At 35.1% G+C, this 16,643-nt stretch overlaps 1 protein-coding gene and 1 pseudogene across 3 annotated transcripts in view; both read left to right on the forward strand.

The window, feature by feature from the left end:
- Positions 1–16,643, forward strand: part of LOC142636780 (uncharacterized) — a 79,091-nt gene that overhangs the window by 57,250 nt on the left and 5,198 nt on the right. Inside the window, exons 1-4 of one of the 3 annotated variants that reach the window (XM_075811076.1) lie at positions 13,164–13,733; positions 13,861–14,046; positions 14,171–14,236; positions 14,318–14,365. The exons of 1 other annotated variant lie outside the window; for it this stretch is intronic. In XM_075811076.1, the coding sequence (XP_075667191.1) occupies positions 13,181–13,733; positions 13,861–14,046; positions 14,171–14,236; positions 14,318–14,365 (853 nt within the window). In that variant the 5' untranslated portion in view covers positions 13,164–13,180. Of the gene's footprint in view, positions 1–13,163; positions 13,734–13,860; positions 14,047–14,170; positions 14,237–14,317; positions 14,366–16,643 lie in introns of those variants that run through there. One more of the 3 variants, XM_075811078.1, reaches the window with a different exon arrangement.
- On the forward strand, positions 6,418–9,697 carry LOC142637081 (uncharacterized; annotated as a pseudogene).

Raw genomic sequence — 16,643 nt, forward strand, 5'->3', positions numbered from 1 at the left:
TCGGAAAGGTGTAGAGATAAGTCCAGGTGCACTTTACAGCCCGCCAAGTGAGAGCCAAGGACTAAGGAGTGAGGTTTTTGGTTTAGGGTAGCTTGTAGGCTTCGCATTGAGTGCCCTGCATCTAGCTACTTAGCTACATTAAATGGTGGAAAACAGCTTTATCAGCTGTATTGATGGGGAAGTGACCTGAACAATGCAAATCACAGCTAGACAGTTTCTTTCCACCACTTTCTACAAACTGTGGAAAGGGACAAATGTCAAAAGAGAAAACTAGTTAGGTGGGAAATGGATGGTTGAAATGTAAGGAAGAAATGAGTATATATAGGAGAAAGGGAGACTGCATGTGAGACAGAGAAATTAAGGGAGGGGAAAAAGAAAAAGAGATGAACAAGAGAGAGAAATTGGAGTGAATAATATTGTTGAAATTGTAGCCATAACCTCGTCGGGAAGGCTTGTATTAAGGGATTGGTTTATCTAATATATAGATTCTGCCCTTTTCTTTTTTGTCTAACCATCAGACTAGGCCATTACTTTGTTGTGTTGTTCCCTCTCTACAAATTCTTTATTTTGGGTCATAGATGAGCGGAGCTAGCCACTATTCTAAGTGGGCCGTGGGTTTCAAGAATCTCTTGTCTTAACTAGAAGTACTCCAGGAGTTTTTATCATAGTACATGCCTATAATATCAAAATTCAAAAGCAATAAAACGTTAGGAGGAGAATCAAAGATAACAAAACCCTGTCCTAAGTCAATCCTTCTTATAGTCAGTGCATTAGTGTACTTGTTAGCTTCTCTTAAGAGATGTTTAACCTTAGTTTGGGGATCCTACTTAAAAGCTCTCCGCAAAATATTGACCAAAGAAGACAGATTAGAGTTAGTCAAGTTTGGATGCATAAATTTAAACCATCTCTAACAGTCCACAACTCAGCTGTAACACATGCAGTAAACACCAAACCTCAAGGAATAAGGGAGGACTTAAAGGCCAACTTAATACAAGCATTTAGGTGAGGAACAATGCATAATTGATTCCAGATGGCTCGAGTGAATGCTGAACGTGGCGTTACAGCCCATACCCCTCATTTTAAAAGTGGCTTTAATTCATAGGAATAATACTATGTAGAGACATCCATAGAAAGCATTTGATTTTTGGTAAGGTATCCACCTTCCAAATCTAATGTAAGATTTCACTTCTTCCCTTTCTTTTTTTCTTTTTTTTTTTTGAGAGAGAGAGAGAGATAAAAGACACCACTTAAATGTAAACATTTTAGTGAGATACTTTATCAAGTTTCTACTACATATACTATGCTAAACAGAATTACAAATCATACTAGGTGGTTCAAATAATAAACACTGAGTGTAGTTAGTTTGGAAAAAAAATAAAAACTTCTTGTTTATTTGTCTCTTCTTTTTGTAATTAACAAAATTAGCTTTTTGGAAATAAATTATATTATATATTTTTTGTTACACATTTAGCAAATATGCTACCAAAAACTATATCTTTTATCTCATATTTAATAAATAAGTTGCCGAAGGCGGTGCAAGTGGATACCAAATAGACACTAATATCATTCTATTTTCTAAGAAAAAACTTTACAATGAAATGTCATGTGCATACTTTGGATGAGTATAAATTGGCACATGACCTTGTACCTATTTTATAACCTCTTACCATGGGATTTGCTGAATCATAGTTTAATAGGACGGATGCCTGTTTGTATGGTAGTAGACTGCCCCTCAGTCCTTTCTTTTTATTGAAAGCATTACATATTATCAAAAAAAAACAAAAAACAAAAAAAAGCTCTTATAACTGTTATGAGTGTGCTTTGACAAAACAAAACTCCGAAACCATACCACAATTCGTTGTATGAATGCTCATTAATCCAGACTTATGACTATTATGAGTGTGCTTTGACAAAACAAAACTCCATTGTATGAATGCTCATTGATCCAGACTTACACTAAAAATTCTCATTATTGTTCATCAATGGCATTTACAAGATAAAAATAAATTGCTGCAAGCCTCATGAAAATCCTCAAGTATAGTTCCATGATACTCATCCGAATTCATTGAAACATAATAATTCAAGTGGCTACGAAGATCTTTAGGGTCTTGAATGCAATTAGTCATGATCATCTCCACCACGAACTCTCTAAAATCTTCTCTTGGATCATAAGAGCACTTTTCCAAGGCTACCATTACAATGAACTTAGTCCCTTCACTGCTTTGCCTTCTTCTTTCCACTTGTCCTGCCTCCTGCCTTTCTCTAATCATTTGATCCAGTCTCACTGCTTTGCCTACTAGTCATATTTTTGTACGTGTTACGATATGATTAGTAATTGTAAGATTCAGTTGTCCACGTGTACTAGCCGTTAAGAGTTTGTTAGGTTGTTTTTCATTCTGTCAGACTCTGTTTCAACTTAAGAACAGAGTCCTCTGTTTCTAAAAAACAAACAGAGTTCTGTAATTGTAAATTAATTACATGTTCAAAGAGATTAATAAAGAAATTTAAACCAATCATGGAGAACTTCTTTTCCAGGAAGGAGCCGTCATTTTACTCCACTATCTTGACTAGTTATGGCTTATTCTCTTTTCCTTATTTCCATAATATTTTTGTAACTGTTGATAGACTAACATGAAAGTGATGTCATTTCAAATATAATTGATACATAAAGAAAATTACCACTTTATCAACTTATGAAAATTTTTGTGTAGTTTCTTATTATTAGAAATAATGAATGATTATATTGTATTTCTCAATTAAAGAATATACATGTGTGTCTTTATATAGGAGGCATATGAGTGCAGTACAAGTAAATGTGTAGTACAAGAATGCGTGTTATACAAGTAATATAGTTGGGCCTAAAGCCCATAACACTATACACGTTAACAACCCCCCTCAAACTCAAGGTGGATGTGAGACCAACTTGAGGTTGTCAACTAAAGTACGAAGGCGTCCCTTAGGATGTGACTTGGTGAAGATATTTGCAAGTTGATCTATAGAAGAGACTAAAATTAGCTTGAGAGCACCATGGACAAGATGATAACGGGTAAAATGACAATCAATCTCGATGTGTTTAATCCGTTTATGGAAGACATCATTGTGAGTAATATGAATGACACTCTTGTTGTCACAATAAAGAGAAGTAGCATAGGATGTAAACACACCTAATTCTTTGAGAAGCCATCGTATCCAAAGAAGTTCAGATATGGTATCAACAAGGGCACGATATTCTGCTTCAGTGTTGGAGTAGGTCACATGAGTTTGTTTTTTGCTTCATCAAGAAATCAAAGAAGAACCAAGAAGAAAGCAATAACCAGTAGGACCTGCGATCAGTAGGATCTCCTACCCAATCAACATCAGAAAATGCACGGAGAATAAGAGGAGACTGAGCAGAGTGGAAAAAACCATGGAAGAAAGTATCCTTTAGGTACCGAAGAATGCGCAAAACAACAGCATAGTGAGTTGATCGTGGAGCAAACAAATATTGGTTCACCTGGTGAACATCATAGGAAATGTCTGGACGAGTAACAGTGAGATAAACAAAGCTACCAACTAAGTGTCTGTAAAGAGAGGGATTAGAAAATGGTTTCCCCCCTGAGAGAGTCAGATGCGCATTAAGCTCAGCCAAAGTGTTAACAGTCTTGCTATCAATGAGTCCAGCTCGAGACAAGAGTTCAAAGGCATATTTGGCTTGAGTGATGTAAAGTCTATTTGTAGAATGAGTGATTTCAAGACCCAAGAAGTAACTAAGATGTCCAAGATCTTTCATCTCAAACTGCTAACTAAGAAAATCCTTGAGGTCTTGACTGTCACTGAGGTCATCACCAGTTATGATCATATCATCTATATACAGGAAAAGTAAAATAGTGCATTTGTCAGTATGACGAAGAAATAAGGCAGAATCATAATGACTGGCCATGTAACCCAAACAAGAGATGGTAGAGCTGAATTTGGCAAACCAAGCTCGTGAAACTTGTTTAAGACCATAAAGTGCACGTCGAAGGTGAAAAACCTTATTTGATTAAATAAAAAGACCAAAAGGAGATTGCATATAAACTTCTTCACTTAAATTCCCATTAAGGAATGCATTTTTGACATCCATCTGAAAAATGTCCTATTTACTGGCAATAGCAACAGATAAGAGGGCATAAACAGATGAGATACGAGCAACCGGAGCAAAGGTCTCTTCATAATCAATCTCATACTCTTATGTAAAACCGTTGGCAACAAGACGAGCTTTTTAGCGTTCAATAGGCCCATCAGAGCAAGTCTTAGTCTTTGTAGATCCACTTACAACCAACCACAGATTTTCCAAGGGGGAGAGTGACCAAGTCCCAAGTATGGTTTTTAGATAATGCATCAAATTCCTCTTTCATTGCAATCTACCATAAAGAGTTAATGGAAGCCTAACGATAGGTATGAGGCTCGTGCAGTGTAGCAAGGGTAGTGTAACAATGATAGTTAAGTAAATGTGCAGGAATAGATCTTATCTAAGTTGAGTGACGAGGTGGAATGACTTGTGCAAGATCTTCAGGCGAAGCAGGAGCAGGGGACCCAAGCTCAGGGATGGGTAGCTCGTCTTTGACCTGTTCATCTTCTACCTGTTCATTAAAGGTAGAACTAGGAAAGGGATCAAGGAAATCTAGTGGTTGGATAGAGAAGTCTACAGGAGAATTGGGAGCAGCCACAAGAAGGTCAGGAGTAGCTACAGAAGGAATATGTGCCTCATCTAGAAATAGATCTAAGACAAAGGAGGAAGATAGAGAAGCACGGAAGTGAAAGAGATAAACAAAGAGACAATGTTCCCAAAAGAAAACATTGCGGGAGATACGAAAATGATGAGAAACAGGATCATAACACCGATACCCCTTTTGAGTTTCACCATAACCAAGAAAGCAACAAAGCCTTGACCTAGGATCAAGTTTGTAATGCTCATATGGTTGAAGAAGAATGAAACAAGCCGAACCGAAGGAGCGAAGGTGGTGCTAGTTTGGACGTGACCCAAAAAGGTGCTCATATGGAGTTTGATTTTGGATGACAAGACTAGAAATACAATTAATAGCATGAACAGCATGAAGAGTAGCTTCGCCCCAAAAAGGAGCACGAACTTTGCTAGAGAGAAGGAGAGCACAAATAGTGTCAAGAATATAACGAAGTTTTCGTTCAGCTCTACCATTTTGCTGAGAGGTACCTGGACAAGTTAGTTGATTAATAATGCCATAGGAATGCAAAAAAGCTTGGAAAGCATATTGAATGTACTCAAGAGCATTATCAAATTAAAAAAATTTGATACGTTTGGAAAATCAAGTTTCAACCATTTTTGCAAAATTAGAATATACTTGCAATAATTCGGAACGATGTTTTATATTAAAAATCTAGCTATAGCGAGAGTAATCATCAACAAAGATAACAAAATATCAAGATCTACCAATACTAGAAACAAAAGAAGGCCCTCAAACATCAGAATGAATAAAGTCAAAGATATCAGTGGATATTAATTCACTAGTATTGAAAGGCAAAGCTGATTGTTTTTCTAACTAACATGAAACACAATCAAAATTTTCTGTAGACATTGAACCTAACAAACCTCTAGAAGCCAATTGTTGTACCCGTGAAGAAGATGCGTTACCAAATCGATCATGCCAAAGTGCAAAAGAAGGAATAGAAGAAACTGTAGCAGCTACAGCAATAGAAACAGGAGTAACAAGTGGAAGACGAAGGTTGTCCACAGGAAACATACGCCTAACTCTAGGACCGATTCCAAGCTCCTGTCCTGTCCTTGGATCCTGTACAATACACCAGAATAATCAAATATAATGCGATAACCTAACTCAACTAATTGTCCCACATAAAACAAATTGTAAGAAAGGTTAGGAACATTAAAGACCTTAGGAATTAAGAGGTTGAAGGTTGAAACAAAACCTATATTATGACCAGACATTGTGGAACCATTTGCTGTGCGAATATTAAGATGGTGTGGTGCAGGTTTAAGTTCAGAAAATAAGGACGAGTGAGGTGTCATGTGATTGCAACAAGCAGAATCCATAAGCCAAGAGGAAGGAGACATACCAAATAAAGTTGAGAGAGAAAAGGAATAAGATGCATTACCAACCATATGAATGACATTGGCGATGATGTTTTTAAGGTCATTTGTGGACATGGTGAAAGTGCGACCTGAAGACTTAGACTATGCAGAGACGAGAGCCATTGGTTGGACACTCTCAGTGTTAACAACATAGTAGCAGAAATTGAGACAACTGATTTGTTGCGATGATAGCAAGTCTTAATATTGTGGTCAAAACATTTGTAGAAATTGCAAAAACGTTTGTTGGATTGTCGGCGACGATTATTGCAACAACAAGAATACCTGTCCTTATTCTTCATTTTAAGAAAAATATGCAAAAATGGACTATAAAAATGAAATCTACCGAAAAACTAGGTAAGGAGCACCTAGACTGCAAAAAGTCAACCCTGGAGAAAAGTCAACTGTCAAAGTCTGGTCAACGGTTGAGTCAATGCAAGTCAACGTCTGGTCAACGGTTTGGTCAATGATGATGTGGCAGGTGACATCAGCAGGCGAATGGACGCTGATGTCAACTGATGACGTTACCTAAGGCAAGATTATACTTGACAAGATTGTACCTGACGTCACTTAGGGGGGGATGAGACGATCACTTTGATACCTAACAAATACTTATCGAAGCAAGATGCATGGTGGATACAAAAAGTGCAGTGGTGTGTGTGGTGTGGGACTCCTCAACGACGATAGCTGCAGGTCCGGAACCCAAGAACAACAACTAGAAGACATCAAACATTCTACGGTGAAAAATTGCGGCGGCTGCTGTGATGGTAGAAACGATGTTGAGAATAGAATAACACCAATAAAGACAAGACTGTTAAGAAAAATTCAAAGTAATGGCTCTGATACCATGTTAGAAAAACTGAATAATTGTATTGTATTTCTTAATTAAAGAATATACATGTGTTCTTTTATACAGGAGGCATAGGAGTGTAGTACAAGTAAAAGTGTAGTATAAGAATGTGTACTATACAAGTAATCTAGTTGGGCCTAAAGCCCATAACACTATACACGTTAACATTTTATTATTATTATTATTATTATTATTATTAATTTAGATTGCTTAAAAAATTCTTCCATCACTTTGCTTTCACTTCAATTGTTGATTCACTGAGAAATTCGCAGCTTCATAAGTGAACACATCTCAATCAAGTTGTTCCAAGGCAAGAACTCAAATATTAAATAAAAAACTGTACAAAGCATTGCAGAGCGAAGACACGAGGATAGTGGCACAACTTTGTGAAGAAGTTGATGAGCACGGACTGCACATATTAACTATACACGATGACACAGTGCTCCAGGTGGCCAGTTATGCCAAGAAACATGACTTGGTATTGAGACTTCTAGAGGAATTACCTAATCGCCATCTTGATAATCTGACCCGCCAAAACCATATTGGAAACACTATCCTCCACGAGGCGGCCATATCCAAACATTCAATTGATGTGGCAAAGAAGGTGTTAGAGAAAGCAGATCATGTTCAACTTTCTTGCCAAAAAAATTGCTGACTATGATGAGCCCAATCAGAAACTCTTCCTCCAGAGGAGAGATAAAACCACAATTCTACACATTGCGATCCTTGCACAGCATTTTGGTTAGTTCTCTTTGATTCATAAAAATCATGTAACTATGCACTCATTTCATCTTTAAGTAATCTATTTTATAGGCATCTTTCCCTTTTATAAAATTTGAAAACAGATTTGGCCTTGGACATTGCAACTAAGTTCGGACAAGTAGTTGGGGAACGAGACGGGGATGGGATGACTGGCCTTCAGCTTCTATCATGCAACCCTGGAGCTTTTAAACGTGATGGTGAAAAGGGATTACTCAATTCCGGTTAGTATAATTGAACTTATTATGTAGTAGATAAAAATAAATGAAAAACAAAAGTTTATGACTAAATTTCTTAATAATTCCCTCTCGTCAAAGTCATTATGCTATATTCTTAGATAGTTTACATGAACTTCGTGTAATATTCTGTTTTATGGTACAATTAATTTTATATGCAACAAATATTGACCCATTTCAAGAACAGTCATCTTATATTGTAGTTCCACCAAGCAAGAAGCAATGGAAAAACAAAAGCAAAAATATCAATGTGCTGTGAAGCTTGCCAATTTCCTAATAGAAAGAGATATGTCATGGGAGATTACTTATCCTGGAATAGACCAGAGTATGCCTACCCTCCACAAGTACGGTGGTAGTTCTACAGAAGAGAAGAGAGTTGCGGAGGGAACCCCCATGAGTTTTCTTGGTGTAGAGGAAGGGGGAACAAAAAATCCAGATGCAGCAAAAAGAACTCCTTTGTTCCTAACAACTAAGTCAGGCTGTGTAGAGATTGTTGAACAGATATTAAGCTTGTACCCCTAGTCAGTTGAGCATATTGATGAGAAAGGGTGAAACATATTGCATATAGCAATCAAGTACCGCCAATTAAAGATTTTGGAGCTTGTAAAAAAAAAAAGGAGTTACCATTGAAGAGACTAGTATGAAAACTTGATGGAGATGGGAATTCCATACTATACACAGTTAGGAAAAAAGTAAGGATTATGTGCCTGAGAAGATGCAAGGCCCTGCACTTGAATTGCAAGAGGAGTTGGTTTGGTTTGAGGTATTACACTTCTAGCACCCTTTTTTCTCATATGCTTTAGGTGTTCATGCTACCACATATTCAAACACAAACACATCCACACTATTCTTTATGACATTGTATAGTGTAGACTACATATTCTCATAGTGGTTGTAGTTCACTTGATGCACAATTCTGAATCTCTAATGGCTTTGATCTTGCTTCTAGAATTTTACCAAGTCAAAAGAGTATCATGGTCTCCAAAATGTCATTTTATAATTTTCTTTTATATTTAGGTTTGTCCTTGCCTCTCAATTTAAATAGTTATCTCATTCTTTTTTTTTTATGCTGTCATATGCAGTGTGTGAAGGAAGTTACGCCATCCCATTTCTTTGATCACTGCAACAATCAAAAGTTGACCGCAGAGGGATTATTTGATAAAACAAATAAAGAACTCCGGCAAAAAGCCATAGAATGGATAAAGCACACTGTTGAAGGATGTTCACTTATGGCTGTTCTTATTGCTACTGTTGCCTTTGCCGCAGCCTACACAATACCTAAAGGCTCAAATGGTCAGACTAGTGCCCCAGTCCTCCTCAATCAACCATTTTTTTTGTGGTTTTTACAGTGGCAGACGTAATATCAATTTCATTTGCTTTGACATCAGTGGTTGTATTTCTTACAATCACTGCATCACCAATTCGATTTGCAGACTTTAGACATTCTCTTCCTAATAAGTTGACATACGGCTTAACTTTGTTGTTCTTTTCCGTCCTCATCATGAAGATAGCATTTGCAGCAACAGTTCTCCTTATGATACACAATGGGGAAGGGTGGAGAAAAGTGATCCTATATGCAGTCTCTTTCATTCCAGTTGGGGTCTTTGCACTTTCATTAACCCTCTTTATCAATCACTATCAAAAACCTACAGGTACTTGCTCAAGAAGGCATGGCAAGTAATTTCTCAGAGTCACTGTTTATCAAGGGAAACCAAAGGGGTCACTTTAACCTCTAATTCCCCAAACCCTCAATACACCATGTCCATTTGAGAGAGCTAAGATGTTAGGGTTTTGGAATCACTTGTTGCTCGTAGGATTTTCCTATTGATGAAAGTGACACAACATGAGCTACTCTAATTTTATTTTATATTTAAATGTGTTAAATACTACCAAGAAAACTATGTAATAAATGTTTGTGTCTCAGACATAATGTATCTCAAAACTATCATGAATAAATGTCTGTACCTCTTTTCTTCTCTAGTTTTTTCTCACATCTAAGTGGTTTAAACCCCACAAAGGGAAAAGTTGGGATAGTTTGAATAACAAGTTGAGAACCAGTGCAATGCACTTAATACAAAGAAGCTTAAAAAAACAAAAAAGTAATAATAATATATATTTGTTTTGGGTCATGAATTCTTTTACTTAAGAATTTTGTTATGTTTAACCTTTTCCCCTTCAAAAAATTTTCTCTCCGCCTACAAGAATCACCATAACATCAATCACCTCATCTCTTGTGGGCTCTTTAATTCACCAATCCATCCCCATAATAAGATTTAACAACAATATTTCATTACAAACCATAGAATAATAGTTTGAATTGAATTTAGGCGTAAATACATTTTTAGTCTCTACATTTTTACTTTTTTTTCATTTTAGTCCCTACATTTTATTTTTACCACTTTTAGTCCCTAAACCAATTAACGCGGGACATTTCACCAAACTAACGGGGAAACTGACAGATCAATAATAATACAATTTCTAACCTTCTTATTTTTTTAAAAAGAAAAGAAAAGAATTAAATTAATTTTTTTTCTCTTTTTTTTTGGGGAAGAACATGAAGAATCTAGAACATGTGTTCTTCCCCTTTAATCATGTTCTTCATTTTCTTCCCAGCAAACCTTACCTTTAAATTTAAAAAAATCAATATTTTTTTTGTTCTTTTCTTGTATTTCCTTAGCAACGAAACCCATAAAATCAGTCAAATTTACAAACACAAAGACATGCCCACAGACATTTACGAACACAACGAAACCCATAAAACGAAACCCACAAAGACATTACAAACACAGCGAAACCCATAAAACGAAACCCACAAAGACATTTACAAACACAACGAAACCCATAAAACGGCCGTGTACAACAACAACCGCTGGTCGATGGGTTGCTGGGTTGAGAAGAAAGAGATTGTAGATCTAGGTTTGCTTACCCAAACGAAAATCTCTAAAGATCTCTTTCTCAGACCAAAATCTCCCTCTCTCTTTCATCTTTCTAAAGCTCTAAAGTCTCTCTCAAATCGTGTATTTGGAAAAATCTCTAAAGCTCTCTCTTGGATCAATGGTTACGAAGTGGTGGTTGGTTCGATGGTCGGTGGGGGTGGATCGTTGAATGGGTTTGACGTTGGTGTGGGTTGCAGTGGCTTGATGGACTGATCGGTGACAGTGGTGGAGACTGGTAGTCTGATCTGTTCATGTGGGTTTCAGATTGCAAGAGTAGTTGGTTGGTTGGTCAGATCGGTGATCATTGGTTAGGTTTGTTGTTGGTTTGGGCTTTGGATTGCAAGGTATTTTCTAGGAGTGGTTTCGCTGATGTGGTAGTGGATGATTTGATTCGATAGTGGTGGTGCTTTGCAGGTTGCTGGGTTTCTATTCTTTTGCTTGGGTTTGATCTTCATGTTCTTTGATTCGGTGGTGGTGATTTGGAGTTTTTTTTTTTTTCCAATGGGGTTTTTTTTTTTTTTTTTTGTTTGCCAAGAAAATTTATGGGTTTGAAGGCTAAGGTTTGCTTTACCGGGGATATGGGTTTGGGGCTTGGTTAGGATCTGGGTTTAGAGTTTGCTTTTTGCTGGAGATTGATTCTAGGGAAGAACATAAAGAACATGAACATGTTCTTATGAAAAAAAAGTAATAAGAAAGTACAAGAAATGAAAAGAAAATGATAAGAAAATAAGGATTAATTTGGTAAGAATATGAATCATATACAGGGAAGAACATAACGAACATGAATATGTTCTTCTAAAATAAATAAGGATTGGAATAAAAAAAATTCATTTTAATTAAAAGAAAGTAAAATTTTTGTTTGAAAGAAAATAATTTTTTTTGTTTGTTTTATTTTTTATTTTTTAATTAAAATTGAGTAATTAATTTTTTTTTTGGCATTTTAAAAATGTCAAATAATTTTTTTTAATAATATTTTAATACCCACATCAGCCACGTCAGCTTTTCCTGTTAGTTAACTGACGGAATGGTGTTTCAAGTTCAAGGACTTAAATGTCCCACGTTAATTAGTTTAGGAACTAAAAATGGTAAAAATAAAATGTAGGGACTAAAATGAAAAAAAAAATCAAAATGTAGGGACTAAAAGTGTATTTAAATCTTAAATTTATGTGAAAAAGAGCATCAAATTTTAGTCTTTATATTATTCCATATTACTGTCTAGAAATTTTAGTGTTTGAGTTAGGAAAGTAGATACCCTTCCACTAATTATCAGGTCTTTTTTCTTGCTTCGACTGTGATGCTCCACACGTTGAAATGCAAAAGGTGGGATAGCCTAATAGTAATACAAATAGCCTAGCTAAGATTTATTTTTTATTTTTATTATTACTTTTTCTAATAATTTGAAAGTTGAAGGTGAAGAGCATTGGGATGCCACTTTAGCTATAAGTCTCTTCACAATAGTTTGTTAAGAATTGAGTTGTTTTTTAGTTTACAAAACATATTCTTTGCCCTAATTTATTGGGTGTGGCTCATTTTTTTCAGTGATAGAAATAAGAGAAAAGAAAAAGTCATTATTAAATAGTACTTACAAAAAAAAAAATTATAATTAACATTTTAAAGTTTTTATCCTGTAATAAGTTTTTATTTTTTTCATGAGACCGTCCTTCGTTAGTTAGACTCAAGTATCAAGATTGGGATTTGCGGGAGACATGGAGAGCAAAGAACTTACCCGTACATTCAATCCCTTTTTTTAAAAAAAAAATGCTATTTAAATAGTCTTACACTTTTAATTAGCCACAATATATAATTCGTTTAAAAATGCACAATATCATAACTACTATTATTTTTAAAATCATTCTAACTTCTAAGTTGTGTCATTTACAGATTTTACTAATGACAACTCCGACCTCGCGGCATGGAGGCCCTTCTTCGCGATGCTCCAAAGTAGACTCCATTCTTCATTATGCAATTAGCCTTCAAGCGGAAGCGTACTTAATTAATAAATAGTGTAAACGTGAGTCACGAGAGAATGAGACATGACTTCATCCACACTAGAGAAATGTTTTTTACCTTTCAAACAAAGATTCGTAACAGTCTTCTGTTACAAAAATCGGAAAAGAAATGCATATATAAAAGAGCATCGAATTTAGTATTTATACCATACTAATAGTGTTTGCGAACTTTACCGTCAAACCGAGCATCAATAGCCAAAAAGTTGATTCCCCTTCCACTTTCTTAGAAGCACATGGTATGATAGCCATGATCTATAAAACAGAAGGCAGTCACAATGATAGTATGAGACACAACTAATCCACGAGAAATGGAGAGAGATTTGGAGGAAGGAAGAGAGAAACAATTGCAAACCATTTCAAGTCTAAGGAAGCCTTATCTGGCAGCCTTGGGCAGACAGTGGGACGTCATGAAAAGATTCTTCAAGGAAAACGAAAATCGCACGCAACTCTGTTCTCCGATGACAGCAGAAGAGGACACTGCGTTTCATATTGCAGCATACAGTAAAGAAAAGGAACTGCTTCAACATTTGGTTGAGTTACTACGACCCTCCTCTAGTTTGTTCGAAGCCTTATACACGACGAACACACATGGTAATAATACTTTTCACGAGGTGGCCGCGACTGACAGAGTTGAAACAGCAAAATTCTTGGTTGAAAACAAACTAGAAGAAGGCAAACTAGAAGATCTTCTCACGGCTGCAAACAAACTGGGGGAAACCCCGATATATAGGGCCGTTGCCCACGGTCAGACAAAAATGGCCAAATATTTGGCGGATAAAGTTGGGGATTTAAGTTCTCACTTTCGAAGAGGAAAAGACGATATGTCGATTCTCCATATTGCTGTCATAGGCCAACACTTTGGTCTCTCTGATCTCTCTGACTGTCTTACTTTCAAATTGTTGAACATTAAAATAACAAACTTTAGTACACATCATTTTTCTACATATATAAATAGCGTGCTTTAACATGCTCTATCTTTCAAATGCAGACACCGCTATATGGCTACTGGGAAAGGACAAGGAACTTGCAAAAGTAGGGAAAGTAAATGAACTTGCAAAAAAGAAGGAACAAAATGGCCTGACATGTCTTCAACTGCTAGCGAAAATGCCACATGTTTTCAGTAGTTATTCCAAAATTTCCCACATGGGCAAAATGAAGAAATTTCTGTATTGTTGTATGTTTCTATGGTTCTATGTGTTGTTCCATTTACTTTGAGAGCCGGAAGCATTCTTAATATTATGGTTTAGAACTAACATAGTAACATAATTAATTTAATCATATATATGTTCTTAATACAGGCCTTCCTAGTCAGTTCGAGGATGATGACTTTTCTGATGATGGTAATGAAGCTCAAATACCGTCAGGTGATCAAATAACCACTTTCTTTGTATTCCTTCATTTGTATGCTATTATGCTTCTAACCAAGTATTTTATTCTAAGTGCAGCAATTTTAATTAAAAGATACAGAGCTATGTGGAGGGCCATAGCTAAAGGTGCGACCTTAATTATTTTACTTTGTGGGTATATATACAGTTCACCGGGCACATGTTCTGCATACACTTTAATTTACTTCATAAGTCCTTTTTAATTTTTTAAGCTTTAGAATAAAAATCTTTTGTGTCAATCCTGCATCGAATGAAATACAAAAAATAAGAAAGAAAATATTTATTTGCACATACTTACAAATGTAAATCTCCTATACTATTTTTTGTGTATCACTCTATATCTCACCAATAACGTACTTGTTATGTATTGATTTTACTTTTCTTATAAAATAATTGGAGTTGAAAATGAAAAAAAAAATTATACACATAGCAAAGTGTGGTTAATAGAATATAAAGTGGTATACAAAAAATGGTACAGATGATTTGTATTTCGTACTTACACGGCTATACCTATAACCAATAGAGACTATTCTCATTAAAACATGAAAGGAAGAGAAATCTAGTGTTTGTTATAAAGTCCATTGATTGGATTTAGGCCCCTTCCTCTATTTGGAAAATTTTCGCTACAACGGGATAAAACTTTTTTTTTTTGGTATAAAAGTAGAACTTGAGAGGAATAATAATATTTAACACAATCCACAAATACAATTCGTATTTTTTGTGGGTTAATATTTTGTAGAAATGGGTTTGGGGCGGAGAGCAAGCAAGCCACTTTAACACAATTAATATTAAGTCAATTTTTTGTGATATATGTTAGGTACTATATATGGGTATAGATTTATCGGCAAACACGTGAACATAAACCTGTCTAGTTATAGATCATAGTGTCTATAGGGATGATTATACAATACTTAAGATACTGCCAAGACAGCATACAAGAACATGAAGCTGCAGATTCAAGGAATCAGAATTTAATACTTTCAACCTATCGAAAGTCGATTTCTAGAATTTATATTTCAGCTCATTAAGCCTAGTAAGTGGTTTGATAGTCAGTCCAACTACACTTAGTATTTAAGTGAAACCCTAATGTACGCTTTCTAAGACTTGGGAGCCACTCCTTTGAGAACTAAGAGGTTTTGTACCTTCTACTCTTTCAAGCCATTACAAATTAGATCACACACATACTCATTGAACCAATGGAATCAAGTTGTTAACTTTCAGCTATCAGGTGTACTTGAGATCTAAAGCTTCAATAGGATTTTGAAGTGTGTGGATTGGGGGTTCATGTTGAAGCAGTTCACTATAAAGGAAGTTTGTGGGATATAGAGCACAATTCAGTAATTAAAGTTAGATTTACTATGAATTATTATTCTTGATTGTAAATCTCTAGCTTATAGTGAAACTATTACCTTGGGATTGATTAGGCCAAGTCCTCTTAGGATTTTTCCTTTGAAATAAGTTGTTTTGTAAGATTTCCTAGGTCATCATATCGTATCTTATTTAATTTTTAACAATTGCATGATAGTATATTTGTTTGTTTAACCTAAGGCTTTCATAATCGATCTAATTAATTTCTCAAAAAAAAATTGATCTAATTAGCAACTTGACCTTAAAACTGGGTAAACATTGTTTATTCAGGGTCTAAATCTAAAAATCAACTTTATTAGCAATAATCACAAAATGATCTAATTCGTTATTCATGTCAATATGGGTTAAACCGTTTTGACACGAAGTCATTTAACTCAATAATATTATTTTTATCCAACATAAGTTTGAATTGTAAATACTGAAGCAAATGCTTAAGAATATTAATGAATAATTTGTTAAAAATCTAAAGTCTCTAACTTTTTTACTCAAAACAAAGAAAATCTCCTATTTAATTTTATCTTTCTTAAATTTTTTATAACTAAATTTGAGTGAAATTTCATTGATTTGAAATAAAAATTGTAGGTCGTATTATACAAGTACTTTAATTGATGTTATTATGAAATAGAATTTGTATAAAATATATTTCTTTTTATTTATTATAATTTATATGCTTATAATATATAAAAACATATTAACCGTTTTGTGTCATATTCTTGTATAAAACACTTTATCACCTTAAATTATACCCCAAATTACACTTTATACTATAAACTTTCAAAATGCACGGTTTACACCCTAATTATGCTCTTATCTTGGATGGCATCACGTAAAATGACCATAATGCCCCTATTCTCAATCCCTTAAAAACAAATATAGAATTTACATTTTGTTACCCTAAACTATACTTTCAATTACACTTTGCACCCTAAACTTTGATTTCCATCCAAAATAATGGTAGAATTAATGACAAGGTGCAAATTATAACATGATTTATAGTTTAAAGCGTTAATCATGCATT

The sequence above is a fragment of the Castanea sativa genome, chromosome 5, assembly GCF_040712315.1.
Source record: "Castanea sativa cultivar Marrone di Chiusa Pesio chromosome 5, ASM4071231v1".
Taxonomy (NCBI): Eukaryota; Viridiplantae; Streptophyta; class Magnoliopsida; order Fagales; family Fagaceae; genus Castanea; species Castanea sativa.